The sequence below is a fragment of the Borostomias antarcticus genome, assembly GCF_949987555.1.
Source record: "Borostomias antarcticus genome assembly, chromosome: 15".
NCBI classification, from domain to species: domain Eukaryota; kingdom Metazoa; phylum Chordata; class Actinopteri; order Stomiiformes; family Stomiidae; genus Borostomias; species Borostomias antarcticus.
In genome coordinates this window covers 12,619,961-12,645,104 of record NC_140248.1, presented here as the reverse complement: position 1 = coordinate 12,645,104, position 25,144 = coordinate 12,619,961, and the positions used below count along the sequence as shown (strand labels likewise).

Genomic DNA, 25,144 nt, shown 5'->3' with positions numbered 1-25,144 from the left:
AATTTCATTTTGACAAGATGACAACTCAGTTCGAAAAATCTTTAATAATCAGTTCAATAGATTGAATAGCAATATTAGTATTGTAACAGCATCATAAACATATCCTTTCTCATAATGATGTGAGTTCCCCCAGAATGCCAGCTGCAAAGGCAAACTTTAACCCTCAAAAGCTTTCTAGATGCTTTAAAGCATGTTTTTTTTTATGGGGTGAAGTCAGCTTGATTCTGCATGTGATGCCTAACTCTTCTCCCACAAGATTGATTCAGGTAGTTTAAACGTACAATGACAATATACTTACAGTAATCTCTCTGAGAAACTTATTTATACAGTATATTCATATAAACAAAAACAATCAAAAAAAGTGCTGGTCTAAGTTTATTCTGTAAAAACAAGCCAAGCCAATGGAATCATATCAGTTTGTTAGAGGAGTGCCATCTTAGGCCGTTTTCTTTTCATGATGAAGCAAAAAGTGATATTTTCAGAACATGTTTAGCAAAATAAGACAGTTGACTAAAAAACAATAAAGGTACTGGGGCAGACAACCATAGATTGGAATACCACTAAATATGAGAAAATTTTACACTTCAAACAAATTTCAAACAAATGTCTTACCAATTTACACTTTTACATTACACTGCTGAGTGTAAACGGACGCACGCACGCGCACACACACGTACGTGCACGCACACACACACACACACACACACACACACACATACACACACACACACACACACACACACACACACATATACGCAAACTCACACACACACACACACACACACACACACACACACACACACACACACACACACAGTATACATACAGTTCTGTACATACACACACATATACAGTTTATATAGGGGTGATATATTGTGCCTATTCAATAGAAATATTGTGGATGAATTTGACACTTTTACTACAAATTGTTAGCAATGTTATAGTGAAAGTCCAATTCATCACAGTCAAAGTAACATAGCAATTCTCTAAGCAAAGCATGTTACTGTACAATAACAAGCCATTCTTAAGTCAGTAAGTAAAAAATAGCCTTTTAAGTAGAGTATCATGAGGAGTATGTAGAAAATAGCTTAATAACACAGATTTTCAGCTTTTCACAAATGTCTCTTCAATCAACGATGATGAATCAGTCCAAGTGTCACTTATTCCACACAGAAGTTGAAGATCAAAACAGATATAACAGTAAGAAAAAGCTTCCCATACAAATCCAACTGTACAAACATTACGCTGAGGTCTTACAATAGAAAGTTCCCAAAAAATGTAATGTTACCCTCAATAGACATGAATGAGAAATAAAAAGCACTTTTAGCATTTTTGACCAGCTCACAAACGCTTTTGAAATGATTATTATAAAACGACTGCACGTGGACTTCCAGCAATGAGGGAGCGAAGGCAGTAGTGAACTATACTGGCGGTCGGTTCTGCTCCCGGTGTCCAGGCAAAGCTTGCAGTATGAACTTGGCTTCTGCGGCGTGAACATAATTTCAAACCTATTTTACTCACGCATTCCCAACTACTACTGCTCTGCGTCCATTCAAAATCTACTGTACAGCTCTCTCCTCTCATCTTACTCGCCCCGGTCTGGGTCTCCCGTCCCGTGCCAGGCCGTGCCAGGCCGTACCAGGCTATACCCGCGTGGTGGAGTGGGAGTGTGGCAGGCCCGTGGAGTTGTAGCCGGCCGGGAAGGTGCTGTAGGGGTGCATGTTGGGGAGACCCATCAGGGAGTTGGGGATCATGGTGATGTTGTTGGGGGTCATGAGGGGGATGTCGTCGGGCGAGCGGCGCAGCGTGAGCGTGTAGTCCATGCTGGAGGAGATGTGCATGGGGTCGTGGTGGGCGTCGCACTGGTTCACGGGGTTCCCCTGGCTCAGCTGGCGGGACAGGCTCTCGTCGATGGTGGAGGCGCCGTGGCCGACATCATTGCCGTTGCTCTGGTGCTGGGGGCTGGTCGGGCGGTGGAGGCCGTCCTGGCGGCTGCGCTTGTCCTTGCGGTAGTAGAGGGCGGCGAACGCCAGCACATTGAGGAAGAGCAGCGAGGCGCCCACGGCAATGGTGACGCTCAGCTCCGTGGAGTAGTCCCGGGGGTTGGCCACGATCATGGGGCTCTTCTCCTCCCCGCCCTCCCCGTCGCTGCTGTGGGCGGTGGACACGGGGGGCCGCTTGGTGCTGGAAGGCCGTGTCTTGCCGTTGGAGTGGGTGGTGTCCAGGGGGGTCACCTTGGTGGTGGTGGAGGTGTAGTGGAACATGTCGTGGAGGTTGTACAGGTGGGGCACCAGGTGTTTCCAGAAGGCCACCTTGGTGGCGCGGTAGTGGTCTCGAATGCGAGGCTTCAGGCCTATGTGCAGGTACAGCTGGTCGTGGGGGTCGTACTTAGACCAGGCCACCTCCTCAAACCGGTTGGCCTTGGTGTGAATGAACTTGGTATCCTGTGGCACCGGTTTGTTAGGATCGCTGCAACACAATGCATACAGAACAGAACAGGGGTCAAATACACACAGTATATCACAGATAACACCCTTAGAGACGATGCCATGTCATGCAAGCTGCGCAACGCAATGCCACAGTCTTTCCTCAAGGTATCAGTGTTCCCTTCATATTACCCTGCAGTTAGTCTGACTCAGCGGATGTAGGTTTGGGGGATAAGCCTTGTCATTTGTTTATTACTGCCCAATCAGTGGCGACGGATCTGATTCCCGGCCCAACCAGATTCAATCCAGACTACGAGAAACAAGAGCCTAGCCACTGCTCCGTCGGAGACGACTGTAATTGGTTTAAAGAAATGCAGTGTTTTGTTCCCCCTATCCCCGAATGGCAATGAGTCCGGCCAGACCTTTCTCCAGTGCTGGCAAGGCGTAAACGAAGTGTGGAGATAGGCCTGGCTATGCAAGACTACCCTGCTGTCCACCCCTCCCTCACCTACAGTTGTTTACAGAGATCTATTCCCTTCTCCCTGTGCTTGTGTTTGTGGGCTAACATTCAGAGGTGTTGTCTGTGGCAAAGGTGCAGTGAGGGTTTGTTGTAAATCTTGCGTCTACTCAAATTGCATATGGTGTCTCTGCCTCTACTAATGAGCATGTAACAGGAAGGAAGCGGTATGAGAGCGTGCAGGTCCTAGTTCCCCTCTTTTGTGCTGCTCCCATTGTGTTTGAATCCATTACCCTTTCAATAAGCTCTCCCGTTTTCCCTGGACTATTGGCAAGCCTCAGTAATGTAAGTCCTGTCAAGCAACCGTATCTCGAGTGTGAATACTCCTTTTGACATTCATCGCAACTTCTGAACCAAGACCTGGCCTCTGCCTTGACCCCCATCTTCGTCTGCGGTGGAGAAGGTAGATCGTGTCTGACAGGCTGACGGGGTCTCAGTACGCCACTACTCACCCGCTCTTGGCGAAGTTGGTCCAGTAGGTCATGACCACAGCGCTGAGCATGATGTCGTTCCTGGAGAAGTTGCAGGGGAACAGGTCAGTGGGTCCCACCATGGGGACGCCGAACACGTAGGGCACCTCGTCGCCGTGTGTCGAGTCTGACCACACAGGCTTCATCAGGCTCTGGCAGTGGTGGTAGAAGGCGTAGAAGTAGGTGGGAGAGCCGTAGCGGGCGTGGAGGTCGGCCGTCACCACCGAGGGCTCCACCCACTGGTGGTCGGTGAACAGCGCCACGAGGGTCTTCCTGCGGGTCTCGGGGTTGTCCCTGTCGGCCCAGTCCGTGTACATGAACTTGATGGTCTCCCTCAGCGTGTCCTTCCCCTCCGGGTAGCCGTACAGGCTGTCCACGAAGTCCGACACGGCAAAGTCAAAGTCGCTGCCGGACACGCCGTCCTCCAGGTCGACCACGTTGTCCACGAAGCGGAGCCCCTCCCCCTGGTTGACGCCCAGCATGATGTCGTAGTTGAGGAACTCGCCCTGCTCCATCAGGATCTCGGGGTCGTCCGGGATGACGTCGCCGTCGATGACGGGCCCGAACGCCACGTGGTAGCGTGCCGGCTGGATGTCCTGCTCCACCAGTTCCCTGGCGCTCTTCTTCTGCAGACAGGCCACCATGTCCAGGGTGTCCAGCACGTTACAGCCCACCCGCTCGGCCAGGTTGCGTGTGTACTTGACTGGCTGGTAGTTGACGGCCCAGCTGGAGAGAGCGGAGCCACTCTGGATAATGGCTCTGTGGAACAGTCCTGAGGAGAACAGACACACATACTCACAAACACACAGATACACACACACACACACACACACACACACATAAACATACACACACATACACATACACGCCAACAAAAAACAAATTAGAAGAGGTGTGGGAGCTAGTGTTCCTTGGCTTTAATTGTGTGAGGCCACATTAGACCTGATTATTTTCTTTCGCTATGTTACACCTTTTTAACAGTTAAAATACCATGGACATCCTCCAATAGGATCTGAAATATACCTTGGGTTAGAAAAGTGCAGCCTCAGTTATCGGTCCAATGAAATCAGTCCTGTGAGCCAGAACTTGTTGAGACATCATATCATATTAATTCTATTAGACACCGTATAATTAACAATTAAAATAAATACTTACTATAGTAAGTGGTGCATAAAGATCTTACAACAGTAGGCACATTAAAAAGGGATTTGAAATAATTAAATTCACTCAATACAGAGACTTCCTATTTGCATACAGAATTTGAGCCAGTCAACTGTGAGAGCATTCGCTTTTGGTACAGATGAAAATTCAGCGGTATCGCACCAATTATATACAGCCTTTTGAAAACATCACTGTTCAATGAACCTCTAAGATGAAAGAAAAAAGCTATCAAAGTAACTTTGTAAGGGCATTCGGACCAGTGATCTTGATCTGGGAGATCTATCACAAGATGGGCTCTTTCTGCGCCTCTCAGTAAGTCTGTCATTTCTCAGCATGTCTGTTACTACCTCCAGTAATGAAGCATGGTGAACAGGCAAAGAAAGGGATAAACACTGTCAGAAACCCTGCCCCAAAATCAATACTACATCAAGAAAGTGTGGCTAGTACGGTAGGTGTTTGTGATAACAACCTCTAGACCCATGCAGGGACATGCACGGCATAGCTGGCTGTGTTGCTAGAGGCTGTCCTCAATAGCCACATCCTCTGGGATACTTTCTAACCCGAGTGCTTGGGGATGAGGAGCAGCCATTTCATTTTGGTGGGCACACACACACAGTAGGCTAATGTATTTCACTCCAGTCAGAACAAGCGGTGTGTCTACTAGATGTCTATCGAGTCGGTGCAAGTCCCCTGGCACTGCATTGATGAGGAGCTTCTAGGACATACTGTGCATCCACTAGCTCTCAGGCATGCCTTGAAAACAAAGAACAAACCACACTGCAGTCACTTTTATATAATATGATGCGCTGTGATTATACTGTGAGATTCTCTTTCATGGTTCACTGACCTCTTTGTCTTTTACATTGAAGTCTGATTTGGCCTGTACTGAAACCAGCACGTTGTACACAGTCAGGCAATGAAAAATTAGGCAATGTCTACTTTGGATTACAATGTCTACAAATTAGGCAATGTCTACTGTAACAGTGAAATTAAATAGTCTAATATATAATATACACTGTATGATAAGATGAGTGATGAGTCTATATGTATGAAACTGGCTCTCACAAATCTCAGCCTGTCAGAGGCTTCCTGAGTTTAGAGCCGTAGTCTGATGTAATAAAGGGCTGATTGATTAGATGAGAGGCAGAGGACGCTATGTGTGTGTGTGTGTGTGTGTGTGTGTGTGTGTGTGTGTGTGTGTGTGTGTTTGTGAGAGAGATGGGTTGTGTGTGGGTGTGTTGTAAGGACACAGATGTCACTGTCTTTGTTTCAAATTGAGTACCATTGCTTACTTCATTCACAAACCTCCCTCAAATAAAATGTCTTTGGTATAATCTCTCTACAAGGATAGCTGGGGGTCAAAAATCGAAATTATATATACATATATATATATATATATATATATATATAATTTCGATATATATACACACACACACACACACACACACACACACATATATATATATATATATATATATATATATATATATATATATATAGCTAAAATATATCAGCATTGACAATTCCATGCTGCACATCACATGTCATCTATACATATGAAGATCTATACTGTGGGTGTACATGAAGTTAAATGAATAGATAGTTCAACTCCATAATACTCTTTCAAATTTATAGGCATCCCTGTTTAAGGGGTTCAGTCTTTAAGAGGCAAAGCTTTTAGGTTGATTAGATTGAGGGGAGAAGAACAATAGCCATCACTTAACTGTACCACTGCCCCTCTCCTCTACTCCCATATCTCAACACTCCCCCCCCCCTCCTCTCTCTCTCTCTCTCTCTCTCTCTCTCTCTTTGTCTGAAGGAGCATTTGGAGTCATACTTGACACGGAGGATAAATCCTGATGAAGTCTAAATTCATTTCATATTTGGCTGAAGACCACAGTTGAACACTATAGTGCAGAAAATTGCTTTAAAACGCTAAGTATCTCCAGAAATGAAATTTGTATGAAGGGGATGCATTACGATAATCAAGGTGGAAGCAGGTATATTTGTATAGACTTGATGAAAAATGCCACTGCCTTAAAGCAAGACTAGAGAGGGGTATATATGTATATAGTGATGCTCAACATGATGCTAATATCCAGAGATGTGATCCGAGATACACAGGCCTACACTGGCTGCAGGCTGATGATGAATCACTACATGTGTGTTTATCATGGCAGGTGACTCATGCCTAACAGGCACCATGGTTTCCATTGGTGGTGAGCAGCCAGCCAACTCCGCATCCCCCACTCCAGGTGGACTCTTACCCTCCGAGTGGTGCGACAGGGTCAGCAGACTGACACACGAGGCTCCGATCCCAGATCCAAACACCGTGATTCGGCCCGGGTCTCCGCCGAAATAGCCAATGTTTTTGCTGATCCAACGTAGGGCTTGTATCTGGTCCAGGAGTCCATAGTTCCCCTTAGCTGCCTGGTCCCCTGTGCTGAGGAACCCTGGGACGGCCGTACAGTAAAGGACAGAGGAATTTAGTCAAGTACCAATACTGAAGATACTATACTGTAAGTGACTTGAGGATCTTGAAGAAGGCAAACATCTTGCACTCACAGGGCTCCACTTAATTCTGAATCACTTTCTCCTTCTGACACCAGTGACCGTGTTCATGAGGACACTCTCTAACGTATTTACCTCCCTTTCAACCTTTAGCGTGCTCTGTCCTGGTGTGGAGAGAGCCAGGCTATCTTGGAGGAGAGCCAGGGGAGCAACATTATCAATCACTAGGAGGGGGGCCAGGCCTTCTCCGCCCCCCACACACAGATAGATGGAGTGTTACGCCAGTGATGTCACTCCAACAAGAAAGACTCCCGACCTTGGCAGTGACTCTGAAGCCCTCCTTATTGGAATCAGTCTTTCAGGACTGCCAAGGGCTCTATAAGTCTTTTTGCAGGTTAGATAAATTCACCGCAGGTAAGATCAATGATAGCAGAAAACGTATTTTGAATATTTTGAATACTGTGAAAAGAGGCTTGAGGGCACCAAAGGGAAGGCGGATGGAAATGTACACCTCTGTCCTCTAAAATCAGAGACATTGTTGCCTATCTTATCTTCCTCTCTCAACAGTAATATATCAACACACAGGAGATCACCTGATACATGTCCAATTATTATAATAGTAACAGCTACTATACAGAATAGTGACATGCAAATATATCGTAAACATGTCATAACAAAGCTGGTAAAAAGACTAGCAACAACGTCCAAAGATGCTGAGAATTTCACATCACCTAGTACGCCAACCCGGTAGTTGATAGTGATGACGATGACGTTCCCGTAACTGGCCAGCACGCTGCCATCAATCATATTCCCTGTCCCCTCCATGTAGGAGCCTCCGTGGATATAGACCATCACCGGTCTGGCCTCAGCATCACGAATGTCTGCAGGTAACCAACATACACTATGTACAGCATTACTTTAGAAGCAGGCTCAAGAAAAGCAAGACAAGAGGAACCCCTCCCTCCCAGACAGTTGATATTACGGTATTGGTAGCATTCAAGCTGAGGTCAAGGTAATGGCATTGATATTAGCAGATGCACTCAGCTGGGTGAACAAGGCGGTGGTTGTGAAGCACCAATGGAGACAGAATGACAAAGCAGAGATACTCATTATTACGGAGACTGCCTCAACTCTCTTTGATCTTGCCTGTGTTCATACTACAAGCTCATATTGTTCAACAGAGCATGCTTCTTCAGCAAGCAAGTTGATGTTCTGTGGGCACCACGTCTCCTATCAATGAATGTGGAAAATGGTGATTCACACTGCATCTAAAAAAGATACAAATCTTTTATTAGGATTTGACATTATGATCTGAGTTGATTTTACAGTTGCTGTTTTTTGAACTATGAAGGTACACATGTGAATTGTAGTGGACTTGGGCCAATCATATAATATACCATATAATTCAGCCTTGTCATGAAATTAGAACACTCTCATATCTGTAACATTTCTATCACATTACATATCTTGTCAGTTGTGAGATAAGAGGTAATGTAATCCCACATTCAAACTGAGACACTTTTAAGGTCAATGAGAAATTGAGGGCACGCCTATATTTGTCGTCAGGGAAGAACGTCAGAGATTAAAATCGATATCAAGTGTCTCAAAAGCAAAAAAAACTGCATACATCTTACAGACACATAAGGCTAATACTTATCTAAGGCTAATACTTATCTACACTGCCTTGCGTTGACCCGCTCTCTCTAAGGCTTGTCAGGCCTGTGAGTGCAATTCTGTTATAAAAGAATGTATCAAAAATCCAAAACTGATCAAAAGAACTCATGCATCAAACGTTGAGCACCAAAAATACCTTCGGCCTTATCACTGTCACCATGAGAGAAATCCGCGCCTTGACTCTTGCTTTGGCTCCCTAGGATTCACATGAGGGGGAAAAAACAAAGAAAGTACAAGAGAATTCAAAAAAGCATGATTGAACAAAGAAAAAAAAAAAGTAATATCCAATCCGCTTTAAAAGTCAGTCAAAAGTGACTGTGTAAAACCCTCAAGAGAAAAGCATTTCCTTGGCATGCCTCTTTTCTGATATAAAAAAAGAAGAAAAAAATATTATTATTGTGCTGGAAAAATCTTTTGATAATAATGTGATGATCTTTTATGGCCCTCCAATAAAAACCAGAAACTGCGTAGAAATAAATGTGTTCTTAAAATAAAAATGTAATGGGCAGATGCTTTTTTGTGGTAATGACAGTACTCTTAGGTACAGGTAGGTTCAATAACACACACACACACACACACACACACACACACACACACACACACACACACACAGACACACACACTGCAGGCTGACAGACATTCATCTTTGCCCTGTTAATTTTTCCTGCGTAATTATTTTGGTGGATGGAGATGCAGTGTTCTTGGTTTGATGTGGAGTGCGCTCACTCGCGGCTCCTCTTGGCACTCCTTTGTTAGCTTACATACCTTCTCCTCTACATACTTTCTTGTTGGGTTTTCTGGCACATTCCATGGATATTCTTTGGACTGAAAAATGAATGGAAGACTACGAAATAACAATGAACTCTGAAAGATTGCAGATGCATGCAAGCGCTTAACTGTCCAAACCCTGTCCACTTTGCATCACCTCAGGACAGTCAAGGGCGAGGTTAGAGATGTTCATAAGATAAATCATAATCATGAATAAACAATGCTGCACACAGTCCATTCTCACATGCACTCTCTGTGTGAGCCATTGTGGTCTACACAGAGTAAAGAGAACCTGTTAATAAATCACACGTTTTACAGGAAATACAGCATATCTGTATTTGTCCAGTAAATATTGATTACAGCATACAATTCAACTTTCTCCACCTCAAGTCTTACAGTGTTAAGGAGCGCAAATGATTAAAAATTACAGCTATCCAATGCACAGGACAAAATATTTCATTGAACAAACGTCTGTCTCATTTACTGCACCAACACTACTGACTCAATCACAGTGGTAGGGACATTGAGTGAGGACCATGCTGGAGGCTATACTCAGACTTACACATACTGGCTTTACATTCATGTGTGAATTGCATTTTTTCCCCTTCATCTTACGGAGCACAAGAGAGGAGCCCAACACAGGTAAAGAGTTGATGACTTAGCATGAGAAATCAACTAATGGTGGCACAAATGAGATGGACAATGACAACTGCTCATGCTCAAAACAGGATGACCGCAAAATGACAGCAAGGCTGATACGATCATCAAAAAACATGAATAGTCACTTTGGTCCCTTATAACCGACCAACCGGTCGACTCACCCTCCACTGTTGGAACATAGATGTTTAAATATAAGCAGTCTTCATTCTGATCCTGAATGTATGTGGCTACAAAATCCAGGTTGTAGGTGAACCATATGGGCATCATGATCTCGGGCACGGTGTTGCGGATGTTCTGGGGGCACACAGGCATGAACTGAGTAGCATTCTTGATCCCTGACCAGGAGGAAGGCTGCTCTGGAGGCATGAACCGTTTCTCTCCGAGGGGAGGGGCAGCGTATGGCACCCCCAGGTACTGATCCACGGGCCCCAGGACCTCGCCAGGCACAGGAACCCTCCGGCCCCTCAGCTTTCCAAACTGGGTGTTCACAGTAGGGTAGAAGTTCTGGCTGGTTGCCTGGGTGAATGGCCAGTAGGAACATAATATCCACCAAAGCAGCCCACAGCGGGTGATGGATGCCGGTCCCCTCCAGTGTGATAGGTGTGTAGGCAACAGATGGTGTCTGAACGTGGCCAACCACATGTTCTGGGCAAGTGAGTGCCCCCCGTACAACACCAAAGCTCTCTAGTGTCCTCTCAACCCCTCTGACCTAGCTATTCCTGTCAACCGGACATCACTGAACTGGGCTCCGATGGTTAGAGAAAACAAATAAACTAAAGCCAGGTGTTCACTCATCTCCAGTTCCAACTATCATTGCTGTGTATTCGGACCTGAAAACAAGAGGGAGACAGAAGGTTAATGTAAAGAAAAGGAACCTCTAACCCAGTGCTTTATCAAAAGTGTGTGTTGCTGCCATACCTGTACAGAACATGCTCCCAAGCACAGGCCTACAGACATTTAAAACTGACTAGTAGAATCCATGGTTATTGAAAACTGGGGCTTTATAGCGCAGGCCTATCATGTGTGCTTACACAGAGGATTGGCGCCCAGCACAACCCACGCAACCATTTCAAAGAAACTCTTCTGGGAATATTCTAGAAACCGTTTTAAAAATGAGAGTGGTTCATTCTGTAATTCGTCCATATGTAAATACTACAGTACCAGTGAGAACATACTCACTGTCCTCAATGGTCTCTTTATTTATAAGAATGTGCCTGGGAAAAACATTATACTACAAATGAGCAATATCATTTTCACAGTCATGTTAAACATGAACACCTCTTCATAACCCGAGTGTGGGCTGACATCACTATGGGAGAAGCTTGGAACAATCTGAAAACCCATCTGCAGCAATGTAGGCGGAATGCCTTACATGGTGCAAAGCATCTGGAGCTGATAGCTTTATGAAAGCTCACTTTCTCTCATGTGAAAGGTCCACAGACAGCAATACATATTCGGAAATATGTTGAAGATTAGGAAGTCATTAGATAAAGAGTATATGTGCAAATTTGAACATTATCTCAAAGCAAGAATGGCATGAATTAGGCCTACACAGTAGGCTATAATGACTGAACGGCAAAATCTGTGATGGAAGTTGTGCTATAAGACCAACAAGGCAACAACCCTATAGGCTTATACGTATATAAAGCATAATGGAAGAACAGGACCACAGTGTCCACGGCAAGAGAAATTCACGCTAATAATAAGCCATCTATAGGTCACGAGCCTCAATATATGTTTGTCAATATGAATGACTTCAAGAACAAGGGAAGAACAAGCTTGTTCCCTCAAATCAATTGCCTGAGCGGTTATTGACGTGCAAGGGTACTGAGACAGCCAAGAGCGAAACTACTCCCTCTCAAACTAACAGTAAGACTTAGATTGATTTCCCTCAAATAACATCTAGTTTCAAGTCCTCAGGGTCCTGTATTTCACTATCTACTGCAAATATTGAATTGGAAATATTATTTCAGCATATTGAAAATAAATATATGGAGAAAACATAGTGCAATAGAAAATAAATACGGGTAAGCTAATTTATCTATTGCTTAAGTCATGCACAAGACGTGCAGGCTAATGATAAGACTTGATTGCAGTTCACAGTAATAGTATAGGCTAGTAGTCTATACTTCAAAGTGGGTTCAACATTCTAGTCTTTAATCTGGAGGCCAGGCAAGCGGACGAGGTGTATTCCCCGAACACAGGATTGTGTTTAGACCAGCAGGGGAGACTGAGGAGACTTCACGACGAGACATGAATACGAATAGCGTTTCTTATGGAGGTGCAATGCTGGCTACATCTGATGCGTAGGCCTAGATGCAGCGTGCGTTAATTAGAAAATACACAGATATTAGGCTACTGATGGCTTCTCATCTCTAAAAAAAATGCCAGTAACTTCAAAACGCTCTATCGAAGACTGAAATAGGCTACAGCAGCATAATCATCTAACCACTGCTTTTAAGCATTGTGGAAATATGCTGTTTGATTATGAAGATAGCCTATGCCAAAAGATCTAATTGCAGTGACCACCAGTAGGCTAATATCATGAATGTACGTGGTGACATCGTGTAAATAAGCCTAAGTGATGAATGAAATTATGAACGAAATGTATAGAAAATGTCAAAAGTTACACCAACAACAGGTGTGTAGCGTAATGATACAACAATTGTATAATTTATGAGTGATAATGTAGGTAGTAGGATGCAGCTACACTTGAAAATGCCCCAACTATCCACACAGATCTGTGTGTACCAACCTTCGTTATGGGGTCGTTATTACGGCGAGGCCTGGCCTACAATTCGACTATGTCAGATAGATCCGCGCGTGTCAGCACGAGCGTTGCAATCATAAATTCAGTGTGAAGAATCAATCCGATTCTGTGGCAGATAATGTGTTTCGTTCATGTGGATGGATTCCGAATCGGAATATGTGTATCATAACGTCTTGTTCGAGGTAGCCCGTGACCATTGTAGAGATTGTCCCTGGATGATGATAAGGGAGTGCAGTGCGTAAATTAGGGCTCGCACTCTCGACGTGCAAGGTGCTATACCAAATCGGCGCCATTGCAACTTAATTGGCATTAATCCATCACAACGCTCGATTTAGTAGTCTGCAACTTTTGAAAATGAATAGCCCGGGTCATCTAACCTACAATGCATTGACAATCTAAAGGTGAGAATATGATTATAATGTCACCGAGCACCTCTCTTTGAAGGTGAGCTGGTGCCATTGAATCATCAGTGATGTAGGCAATGATGCGTTAAAATCTGAGTGAAAATGAGACAGAAATCGAGACGTCCACACAAAAGACACAGCCTTGCCTCTTCAAATAAATGCAATCAAAGCGATAAAATACTGGACGTTGGAGCTGTTTAACCTAGAAACATAGGCTATCAATCACGAAATAACACGGAAACATGCCACATTTAGGCTATGCAAAAATATTTCTCAAGATAAAATCGCATGGAATATGTAGCTTCGCGTGAAATTGCAAGTTGTTGATAAATCTGGCGAAACCTTCATCTCCTGGAAAACGAAAATTTCGACTCACCTGCTTACATAGGGGCTACCGTTATGGACTGCTTTCCTTAGGCTACCCGGCTTCACTCTTCTTCATATCGTTCCCCTTACATGGCAAAGATGTTCACGTTTCAGTATGTTCCTAAAGGAACATGTTTTTTAATTCACATATTCATGTTTGCCCCCTTGATTAAAATTAATATCTTTAGCTCGCGATGTCTGTGCACGCACTGCGCGTTCACGACGGCAAGGTCAGGAGCGCCCACTGCCGAGCGCGTTTCTAGGCAACCATGGGATACGCGTGATCTGAAAAACAGGCAGAAAATAAGTAAAAGGAAGCCGCTTTCTCGCTTTTTTATTTTTTTTAATTATTTTTTTTATTTTTATTTTTAGCTCGCTACGGTCAATGTGTTTCTTTCAGGTGTGACAAGACAAGTGCGTCAGATGGACTGCTCCTTACCTGACTCAAACTCTACATCTCTTGATATTTACAGTAGCAGCCCAGTCTAATAAAGTTCTTACACGCTGCATAGGCAACCCACGAAAACCACCCCTAGACTACTGGATTAATATTGACATTGGTTTGGATATGCGAGAGCTTAAAACGTCACCAAAAGAATGAAGGCTTGCAAGTGTTAGAAGTAGCCTAGGCTAGAAGTAGGCCTATTACAACACAAGAAACTAGCCAAGCCCAAATAGCCTTTTTGGGCAATGGAGAGTGCAGACTCATGGTCTAATTTGAAATGCAAATGGGACGTGTGACAGGCTACGCATTAAGCATAATGCAATTTATACGGTCCTCTTGAGACCCCAATATCAATCTTTTGAAAACATATTAATTCAAGCAAATTGTCTAATACATTTCTACTGGTTTTGATGTAGGTTACAAACATTAGACAGGCATAATTCAGACATAAATGTATTTGCATATTAAACCATCATTTACTTGGTTAACTGAAAATATTATCTTACAGTAGGCCTATGGCTATGCTACTTACGCGCTCATTTAGTCTCATAGAATCTTCTTCAAGGGGATTATCACAGTTATCATCTCCAGCCCACTCCAGTGATAAACCCATGGTTGAGGCTGCGCTCATAGTTGGAGTAACAGCGACACCTCGTGGAGAGTCAGAATAATACAAGAAAGTCAAGAAACTAGAGTCACTAGACTATTAATTAATATCACACTACAGGGCTGCCAAGTCTCACGCATTGAGCGCGAGACACGCATTTCAGCCTATCCTCACGCTCACGTGCCACACTTAACAATGCTCACGCGGAGAAATGACTAACCCCTAAATACTAGCACTTCCATAATTTTGGTCAAACTTGGCAGCCCTGCATACTACTAGCCTACATGATATTTCATTGGGTATAACAATATGCTAGACCATACGAACAAGACGAGGGTAGGCATGTTGTATGTTTATGCAAGTGCAGTTCTATTAATACATCCATGGTGCAGACCGATAAGTTTACTACCTGGGGAGTCTTTCATTTGAGTCTCGCGTTTTTTTGTTTTTTTTTACCACTCTGTCCATTGCTTTGGCGCCCTCTTCTGGTGCAACAACGGAACGACCAGCAGCAACATAAACAGGAAGCGTCTCGTTACCATGATGACAACCCTTTACTGTGTTTAAATCGATGGCGCGTACAAGAAGTTTATGCGGCCGTCTTAGATTTGAGATCAGTTGGAAGTATATCATCTACCATGGAGACACCCCATTCTGAAGAAAAACTCAACGCCCCTAGTGATTTTGTGGCATCAACTATCACAAGTAAGTTAGCTAACTGAGTTTCTTTTTAGTTTGCAGCTAACCTTGCTAACGCTAGCCAGCTAACCGTATCTAATAACGCTACTAGCAAGCTAACGTTAACATTCAAGTTGTAACTTGGCGATTTAGCTTGTGCCCCTGACTAGCCAACGTTAAATGTAAGTTAGCTAGCTATCTAACGTTAGCTTGCAGTACCGGTATGTAGACAAGAAAGCTTGGGGTAGCTAAATCCACTCGTAGGTTAGTGCTAATGTTACCTTGCCAAGTAACTAGCTTACAGAAGGGGAAGCTTTTTCTAGACGACGTCCAAGGCCAGACGAGTCATGTCATGGAGCATCCTGGTCTGTACGTTGAAGTGATGACATTTGTTACATTAACTGCTTTTGATAACAAAGACTCTTCGTGCCCTCAATATGGTTATTCAGGGGGTATCCACGAGGACCTGATGACCCCATCCCATTTCACATCAAGCTCTCAGTCTGCCTCCATGGCAGTGCCAGGGGCTGTAAGAGGACAAGGGACAACACCAATCACGTGGGCCACCGCTGCCCCCAAAACACCAACAATGGACCCATGGCTTGCCATCACCCAGGCTAAACAGGAAATTATTGAATTGCGCAAAGAAAACCAGAGGGTTATGAAGTTACAGCGAAACAGATTGATAGGAGTGAATACCGTAGATGACTCAACTGACTCCAGGGCCAGGTGCATATTCATCCCTAATTACTTTCTTACCCACGTTCTCTATTCATCCAACCAATGATCATTATGTACATGACTTAATTCTGTTTTGTTCCCCAAACATACTGTACATACACACAGGTCTGCAGGGAGAAGTGATCAGACGTCCAGGTGGGAGGGAGAGTGGAGGCTGGATGCGGAGCACCAGAGGGTGGAGGCTGAGTGGCTGAGAGGCCAGGTCCAGGCCCTGAAGGAGGCGGGGGTGGAGGCCGAGCGGCTGAGAGGCCAGGTCCAGGCCCTGAAGGAGGCGGGGGTGGAGGCTGAGCGGCTGAGAGGCCAGGTCCAGGCCCTGAAGGAGGCGGGGGTGGAGGCTGAGCGGCTGAGAGGCCAGGTCCAGGCCCTGAAGGAGGCGGGGGTGGAGGCCGAGCGGCTGAGAGGCCAGGTCCAGGCCCTGAAGGAGGCGGCAGTGAGGCAGAGGGAGGAGACGCGAGACAAAGAAAGCTACCTCAGCAGGTACACACAGTGCGTGGCGGTGTAGTAGCTTATCGCCATGCGCTTGAAATTGAAATGAAAACATTTTCAAGTTTCACACCTATGGCCAAAACCCCCACCGAATGTGGGCAGGATGAGAGGGTAAGCGGACTGAACGGGCGGCCAGAGCTGAAATATCGGACTTACGGCACCACACGAGCGGATCGGCCAAGATGCAGCCGTGTACACACATTGAATTCTGCAGGCACTCTGTGGGCAGTATGAAATCTCAAGCCCTGCTTTCTAGAGGAAGGGTGTGCATGGAGGGAGGAATGAATTCACCGGTCCGCTTTCCTCACCCACTTCCATTTGATACGTTCTAAATTTGTCATTCAAAACCATTGAGTTACACATTAAAAACATTTGGCGGGTCCAGTCACCCACGTTTGGTGGGTTTTGGGATGTTCCTAATCCCACAGGATGCTAGACATCCGTCTGTTTACATTAAAGTAAAGTATTGCATGTTTTGCGATTAGGAAGAATGGGTCTGTGTGAAAGTAGATTCTGTTGCTTTGAGAAATTAACCTCAAAGGTTTCTGTACTGCTTGGCAGGCAACGTCTTGAGATGGAAGCGATACGTGAAGAGTTACGCAAGACCAAGACTGAGCTGAGTCTAATGAGTGTGGAGCTCAGCCTCAAGAGCGAGGAAAAGGAGAGAGTCAGCTCTCAGGTAATAGTTGTTGGGCATCATCTGTTCTTATCCATTGGTTTTTATATTTCTACCAGCAGTCATAGTTTTAATTACCCGGTGAATATTGAAGCTAGCCTGTAGTGTAGCTCCACATTACTTGTAAATCACAGAGGGAATGAATGCTTTGGTTCAGCAAAATCACTGGCACCAGATTTTGGAGGGGGGGGGTTATTTCTTCACATTTGACCTCGCATTGACACTGCTTGCTCCTCCTGGTGTGTAGCTGGAGAGACTGGAGAGAGAGTCTGGGGGGGAGATGGAGAAGCTGAGGAGGGAGGCGGAGAGGAGCAGACAGGAGGCCCAGAGGCTGGCCATGGAGGCTGAGGCTGGGGTGGAGGCCAGGGAACATGCTCTCAAACTGAGACAACAGCTGGAGGAGGCCCAAAGGAGACAGGCCACAGAGGTGTGGAAAGGAGGCTCTGCTAGTACTTTATACAATTAAACAAAAAACATAAAATGATAAAATCTTCAGTATAACTGTGATTATAGTGGATTTCCCTTTCTGTGTATTTTTCCACAGTTGCAGCAGTCGACTTCTACCTTCGGTGCAGACCTGGCCTCTGCGAGACAAACCAGCTCTGAACTACAGGAGAAAGTGTGTCTCATGACCCGGGAGGTGACGGGACTGAAGAGTGGTCTGCTGGAGGTGTCTGCAGAGAGAGATGGGCTGAAGGAACAACTGAGGTGTCCTGTTTGATATAATGCATTAGGGCTGCACAATATATCCTTTCAGCATCGTCATTGCGATGTGCAATAGTCACATTGCAGGACGTGCAAAACAAACAAACAAGTAAGGCAAATAACTCAAACACGCAATGTCATGCTACAACTTTATTGCTGCTTGATACAAAGCAAAAACTCGCACAGTTCTCATTTTCCATGATTTAATCTACAAGAGACATCTCACTGATATAACAATTTACTCCGATTTAAGGGTTCTTGGATACACAGAGTTTGTTGCTAGTGAGTGACCTGCACATTCTGAATGCACAGCAAACCATCGCAATCATATCACAATCATTCTTGATTATTCAGTTATCTGGGGAAAATTGCTGTATTTTTTCATGTCACATTATTTATTGCAGAAAAATTTGCAATGTCAGTTTTTTTCAATATTGTGCAGCCCCTAAATGTAATACACCATAAGGGAATGACTGATTGGTATGAATTCTAAATAGGTTGTGATTTCATGAGAATATAACCCCAGAGAGTTCCTGGAAAATACATTTAAATTAGGTTTTATGGGTGGATGAAAGATGAGAGTTCCAGAACACATTTTTCATGTTCTGCTTCTTCTCTTTTACAGCCAAATGGGCAGCGCTTTGGAGACCCAGTCAGCTACCTTGCAGAGTCTAAGAAATTACATTGGACAACTTTCCCCTGCAAGAGGGGAAGAGGACAAACTAAGTGAAACCATTCAGGTGAGGAGATGAATAACCGTGACTAATCTCTGTGCTCAAGGTGAACGGTTGAGGAGAGAGTAAGATTGCACTTTTCTTCATTCTGGAATGAACAATCCTGCCTGCATTGAGCAAATGTACTTGATCATTGATTTGATATGATGTGATATGAGTCATGATGATAACCGTAGCTCTTAAGAAAACTGATAGTATTTTAATCTTGGTAGTAACCACACTGTTGGGATATTGATCGTATTTTAATCTTGGTTAGGGTAGTAACCACACTGTTGGAGTATTGATTGTATTTTTATCTTGGTAGTAACCACACTGTTGGAATATTGATAGTATTTTTTTTTCTACAATTTGTTAGCGGCTGAACAGAGAGAAGGAAGCTCTGCAGGTGACAACAGAACTTCTGACTGTTCGACTCACCTGTGTGAACGACATCCTGGCCCTGCAAGAGGAGGAGATGGTTGAGAAGGTACAGTGAGTGAATGAGAGCCAACCTCAAACCTCAGCCTCAGCCTCATATACAATAGAATATATGCTGTAGTCATTTGTATGCTTCTTGTGAACAATTGCACAGGTTTTGATTGTGTAAAAGTGTCTGGAGTAAGAGTGTTGTTTTGTCTCCAGGCAGTATCAGAGCAACTCCTGAAGGCCGCTCCTAAAGGCGTCAGAGTGTTACGACGCTGGAGGGAGAAAGTCTTTGCATTATTGGTCCAGCTTCGCTCAAAAGACATGGAAATGAGAGGAGAAAAGGACACATTTCATTCAGCAGTATGGGATTAACATTACATGCGCATAACAACTACATTATTGTGTTACATGTTATAATTTAAATGAGGTAAAACCGACCCGCAAGCTGATGGTCATTGTTTGAGGGGGGATTTGTTGATCTATTGATTTTGAGTCTACGGTTGTTTGTCTCTTTGGTCCAGATGTCCTCCCTGGAGGAGCAGGTGAAGAAGGAGAGGACCCAGGCTAGCGTGTTCCAGCGCTCCCTGCAGGACCGAGCTGCTGAGCTGGACCTGGAGAGGGTGGCCAGGGAGGTCAGTCTGCTCACAGCCTCTCAACCCATCTGGAGATCAGCCTTTCCTCCATTTTGTTGAAGCGTAATCTTTTTTAGTGGAAGGGGAGGTTCCAATGCCCTTTGCTGTTTTGTGACAGCAGAGGGTGCTACTTCACAATGGAAAAACATTTTCACTCACTATTCTAGAAAAAAATGATTACAAATTCCCAAGAAGATATTCAGTGGTTCAGTAATCATGGTAATAACAAATTAGTGCTGCATGTTAAAAAGCATGATGTCTTCAGTGAGATGACATTCAGTTTGGCATTTTCAGATGTTTAATCAAAGGTCATAATGATTACATCATTCATTTATCATTCACAGAAGATATTTAGTAATTTGCTGTGTGTGTGTGCGTGTGTGTGTGTGTGTGTGTGTGTGTGTTACCAGGCTGTGGAGCAGAACTTGGCCAGGTCACTGAAGGAGAATACAGAGCTGAAGAGCTGGTGTCAAGAGGCTGGTGCGGGGTTGAGGACTATGACAGAGGCAGTCCAGAGGTAAACATGACACAGGTCAACGGTAACAGTCAACAGCCTGTATGAAGGTCATTCATAGCCCATATAACTGCATAAACAGCTGACAGCAAGCATAGAATAGAGAATGTTCCCACAGCACTCCATGTGAGGATTCAGGTGAATATGAATGTCTAGTTGAAGTAACAGCTCTGCTTGTTACAGGTTCAGTCTGGCGTTCGAGACCAACGTGGCGGAGATGCTGGCCGTCCAAACACGCCTGAACAGTTTTAGCCAGAGGCTCACCTTTGCAAAAAGAAGGGTGGACACCATTCAAGGTACTGACAGATAACTGGTGAGAAAACGAAGAAGTAGAGGAATAATTGGAGATGATAGTGTGTGGATTGCTTTGTGTGCGGATCGCCGTGTTTAGTGTCATTCTCTTGTTGTCTCAGGGCTGATGATGAGGAGGGAGGCCCTTCGGAGGGTCCAACAGCAGGCCGCTAAACCAGCCCACCCTGTCTCTGAGAGGTAGGACTGCCAACTGAACTGTCAAAGTTCAGTCAGAGAGGAGATTGGTTTACACTGCTGCATTGTCTCCCTGTCTCTCTCTCTCTCTCTCTCTCTCTCTCTCTCTCTCTCTCTCTCTCTCTGTGTCTCACTACTTGAATGAATCTGAATCCCTCATTAGAAGTGCCTGCTTGAATGAATCTGAATCTCTCATTAGAAGTGCCTGCTTGACTGAATCTGAATCCCTCATTAGAGGTGCCTGCTTGACTGAATCTGAATCTCCTCCCAGCAGCGCCTGTCTCAGAGACCTGCAGGCAGAGCTGGCCCAGGTGGGCGCGGAGCGAGACGAGCTGGCCCAGGAGCTCAAGAGAAGCCCCGAGCTCGTAGAGAACGCGCTGGCCGATCTCAGAGAGCAGTGTGAGTTCATTCAGTCTGTCCGGAGCTTTGAACTTTGCTCATATATTCATCGGTACCTGGGGTGACGTGTCGTGCACCATGTCCACGTGTTGTGTTAGTGGGGTGTGTTTTGTGTCCAGTCGAGGCAGAGCTGGGGCGACTGAGGGGGGCCGCGGAGCGGGCCAGGCTGGAGGCGCAGGAGGCCGCGGCGGGCAGAGAGGAGGCCCAGACGAGGCTGCAGGAGGCGCAGACGCAGCTGGAGGAGAGCAGCCTGGGCCTGGAGCAGCTCAACGGCCAGCTGCTCGGCCAGCGGGAGCAGAGCGCCAGAGGTGAGGTGGGCCAGAGCTCCGTCGGGCGGGTGCTCTTTCCATTCCGCGGCCGCGGTCTGATGCCGCGTCCCATTTGGCTCGTGAAGTCGTGATTCACGCGATGCCGCTCGCAGTTTTAACGGGAACGCCTTGTTTCGCGACTTGTTTTTTCAGCTCGTGAACTCGTACCACTCGCCCCTACCCCCAGTTAGCTCTGGAAGTCCCCTGTGCTCCCTGTGTAACTAAGTGAAACTTAAGTAATACTGTTTTATTAGCATTTCTGTCTTATTTCTGTCTCATTAAGTCAGTTGTACACACAGTATTCCCCAACTGTTATCTGAGGACATGTTCGCGATCTCTTTTGTATGTGCAAAAGACAGCGTAGTGCGTTGTTATCTACTGGTTTGGCAAACAAAGCTAGCTAACGTTAGGGCTGGGTGATATTCACAAAAACATACATTGCAGCGATGCAATTTTTTGCGATATATATTGCAATATATTTTGTTTGTTTAAAACAGAAATAAGCAAACTTGTAAACATACAGGCCTATGTCCTATATGAGGTTAGAACTAAACAGTGATCCTCGCGTCTGCTTACACCGGTAGCCAAGTGTCTTGACTGCGTTCCAAAACGCCTACTAATAATGCGTCTCTTAGTTTTTGACAGTCATCAAAATTAAAAAGTTGAGCAAAAAGTTTGTAGCATGACATGTTTTGAGTTAACATAGCAGGGGAAAAAAGAGAACAACATTGCAGGCACTTGTGATGTGACTATTGCAATGTGCACATTGCGATGGCGATGCATAAACAATATATTGTGCAGCCCTAGCTAACATCCATCTTTGTTCCGAGCTGTTGTTGTCTACTGTACCGCGGTTACCTCTGGTGACATCGTTCTCCCTCCCTCCCACCTCACCAATTCCCAGACAAACGGAACGCAACATGAGTATCACTTCCTGTCTGGGTGTTTTGAACCGTGAAAGGAAACTTGGTATCCAGCTTGGTGCAGTACTGTATGTTCCATCTCTACGCCAGAGATATTCCAACAATACGCTATTGTATTTATATTTTGCTATTCTTGCACTTTGGCTTTAGCACTGGATCATGCTCTTAGTCACTTGTTTAGAAAGGAGATGCACTTGTGAGTTCTTGCGAGTAGTAATACACTGACTTCCTACATTAAATGCAATTATTGTAAGTCGCTTTGGATAAAAGCATCACGCTAAATGACTGTAATGCTATGTAATGCTTTTGATTGTGAGACGGTCCTGTGTCTCTGTCTCTGTCCTTCCAGAGTTGTCAGAGACGGAGGAGCGCTGTGCTCAGCAGCTGCGGGAGATGGAGGCTCAGCTCAACACTGCCAGGAGGGAGCACACCAAAGCAGGTATGGCACTCAACACAGCACAGGCAGACGGGTCAGAGGGTCAGATAGAGACCGAAAATTAAATAATTTATTCTGGATTTGGTCCCGCCAAGGTCATATTTTCTATCTGCCTGGGTGAATATTGGGTCATTTCAATGCACACCACTTTTGGGCCACACGTCCTGCAACACAACACAGGGTGGACCCTAAAGCCTGGGTTCAACTCCCAGACAGACGCGGACAGCTGCAGACATGGCAGACGTGCAGGGGTTCAGTTTGCCCTACTTCTGTAGTCGCCTCAGAGGACGCGTCGGTTGGTGCTCTCACAGCGTTGAGGGCGCGCGGACTCGTACGCGTGGTCACGAAAAATGGGATGCACGTGGATGTCCGCACGGAGCCTATGAGTACATCCTCCCATGACCAGATTTACGTCACGGGTCCCTCGCGTACTTGCGGACGCGGAAAGTATAGCCAGTGCTCTACGAGTTTAGCGGATCAGCTGGACATGAGATGCTCTGCTGTGTGTTGTAGTGGTGGCCCTGCGGCAGGTTGAGAGGCATGCAGAGAGGGAGAGGGAACACGAGAGAGAGACGCAGCGTCTTCACACTCAACACACCAGCAGGGACATCCAGCAGCTGCAGAAACGACTGCAAGAAAAGGACAAGGACAGAAACCTGCTGCTGGTAGGACAAGTGCACTAGTCTGCACACACCAAGTGCACTAGTCTGCACACACACGCAGTTTGGGTAGACTTTGTCCCTGCATACGATGATCTCAGGTCCATAATTAAGTGTTTTCATGAGCCACTGGCTGGTAAGCCAAAAAGTTAGTTTTGTACCCTGGTAGTACAGTTAATGTTACTACTATTATATGCACACTACTATAATATTGATTGCAAATCGCATGAGACCCAGATGACATGCAAAATATTAATAATGGCAAATTGCAATAGTAAAAAGCAATTTATTATAATTTAAACAATATAATAATGGCTGGTAAAACAAATCTGTCTGACTGGTACATTTTTGCCAAAAAGTCCGTTTTTGACCCTGTGTATTGAACGTGTCCTCAGGGCACGGTGCGCGAGCGAGGCCTGCTGAGTGAGTACAAGAAGGCTCGGTCCGCAGCGCTGCAGACGTCCACAGCCCTGAGGGAACGAGAGAGAGCCCCGGGGAAGACCCGCCACACCAGTCTGGGAGCCACAGGCAAGCCGCCAGCCAGAGGTGACCTGCGGCCTGTGTAGTACTGTTAGTGGGCCTGTGTAGTACTGTTAGTGGGCCTGTGTAGTACTGTTAGTGGGCCTGTGTAGTACTGTTAGTGGGCCTGTGTAGTACTGTTAGTGGGCCTGTGTAGTACTGTTAGTGGGCCTGTGTAGTACTGTTAGTGGGCCTGTGTAGTACTGTTAGTGGGCCTGTGTGGTGTCGTAGTAATGTGACCTGGCTAGCATTTGGAGAGACAGTGCGATGAACCTGCTCCGTGTTGCGTGTCCCCTGCCAGACTCTGACCTGCTGTCGGTGCTGGGAGACGTCCAGGCCCTCCACGCCGCCCTGGTCCACGGCTCTGAGGACTCTGCAGAGGAGGAGAGACAGGGGGGCAGCGGGGGGCCAGACACATGACACTCACACCGAAGTGACCTCAAGAACACCTTGGTACCACCTGAGCCGGCTATGCCTATCCGAGTTGTTTTGAATCCCTTGTTCTAGCGTGCACTTAATCATTTTAAAGCGTTATCAGGTTTGATGATATCTGGTGGAGCCTTTATGCTATGCCTTCGCAAAACGCAGCAGCAACTGCTGTTAACGCCAACGTGAATGTGAGTGCTGAACCTCTGGTTTTCATTGGCCAAACTGAATTAATTTCTTATTGTTTAATGGAACTTCTACTTTCATTAAGAAGTGTCCTCTAGCTAATGATAATAAGAGTTGACTTTCCCCTCCTCCTGAGTGTGATGAGTTCATACCAGGTAGGCGTGTGGCCAGCCAGTGCTCTCAGAGGCTAATCGATAAGTCAATGTGCTTTCTCCCAGGGCCTGCCAGCATGGAGTAGCATGACAGGGAAATCAAATGAGCGGAGAGCCTGTTCCAAACAGAGCTGGTGGAGGAGTCTAAATAACAGGCTCGGTTATGGCCTGAAGCTTTTTTGAATCTCAAGCAAAGATTAACCTCTATTGACATTTCTGTAATCTCGCTACAGAGTGAATGTGTGGGAACATATGGGTCAATACATGTACGTATATGACGTGACCATGTTCTGTGTGGTT

General features: G+C 45.5%; 2 protein-coding genes across 8 annotated transcripts; one reads left to right on the top strand and one right to left on the bottom strand.

Moving 5' to 3' along the window:
- Positions 1-1,643: 1,643 nt before the first annotated feature.
- LOC311318365 (neuroligin-3-like) lies at positions 1,644-10,829 on the bottom strand (the record flags this gene model as incomplete). 7 transcript variants are annotated; one of them, XM_084449669.1, is made up of 6 exons in its annotated part: positions 1,644-2,469; positions 3,396-4,185; positions 6,836-7,027; positions 7,817-7,966; positions 9,525-9,584; positions 10,349-10,829. In XM_084449669.1, the coding sequence occupies 6 exons, from the start codon at positions 10,827-10,829 to the stop codon at positions 1,644-1,646; spliced, it is 2,499 nt and encodes an 832-aa protein (XP_084305795.1). The 7 variants fall into 7 exon arrangements, with proteins under 7 accessions (XP_084305795.1, XP_084305796.1, XP_084305797.1 ...); XM_084449670.1 differs by lacking the exon at positions 9,525-9,584 and adding an exon at positions 8,896-8,955 and having other exon boundaries at positions 6,842-7,027; XM_084449671.1 differs by lacking the exon at positions 9,525-9,584 and having other exon boundaries at positions 6,842-7,027; positions 10,301-10,829.
- A 4,588-nt stretch (positions 10,830-15,417) lies between these two features.
- Positions 15,418-25,144, top strand: cchcr1 (coiled-coil alpha-helical rod protein 1; the record flags this gene model as incomplete). Its single annotated transcript, XM_084450242.1, has 19 exons — positions 15,418-15,484; positions 15,907-16,015; positions 16,304-16,675; positions 17,246-17,363; positions 17,608-17,787; positions 17,905-18,068; positions 18,691-18,805; positions 19,155-19,265; positions 19,421-19,564; positions 19,726-19,836; positions 20,247-20,353; positions 20,534-20,646; positions 20,764-20,839; positions 21,108-21,235; positions 21,355-21,543; positions 22,816-22,905; positions 23,416-23,567; positions 23,957-24,107; positions 24,382-25,144. 19 exons carry the CDS (start codon positions 15,418-15,420, stop codon positions 24,498-24,500), a joined length of 2,616 nt encoding a protein of 871 aa, XP_084306368.1. The 3' UTR covers positions 24,501-25,144.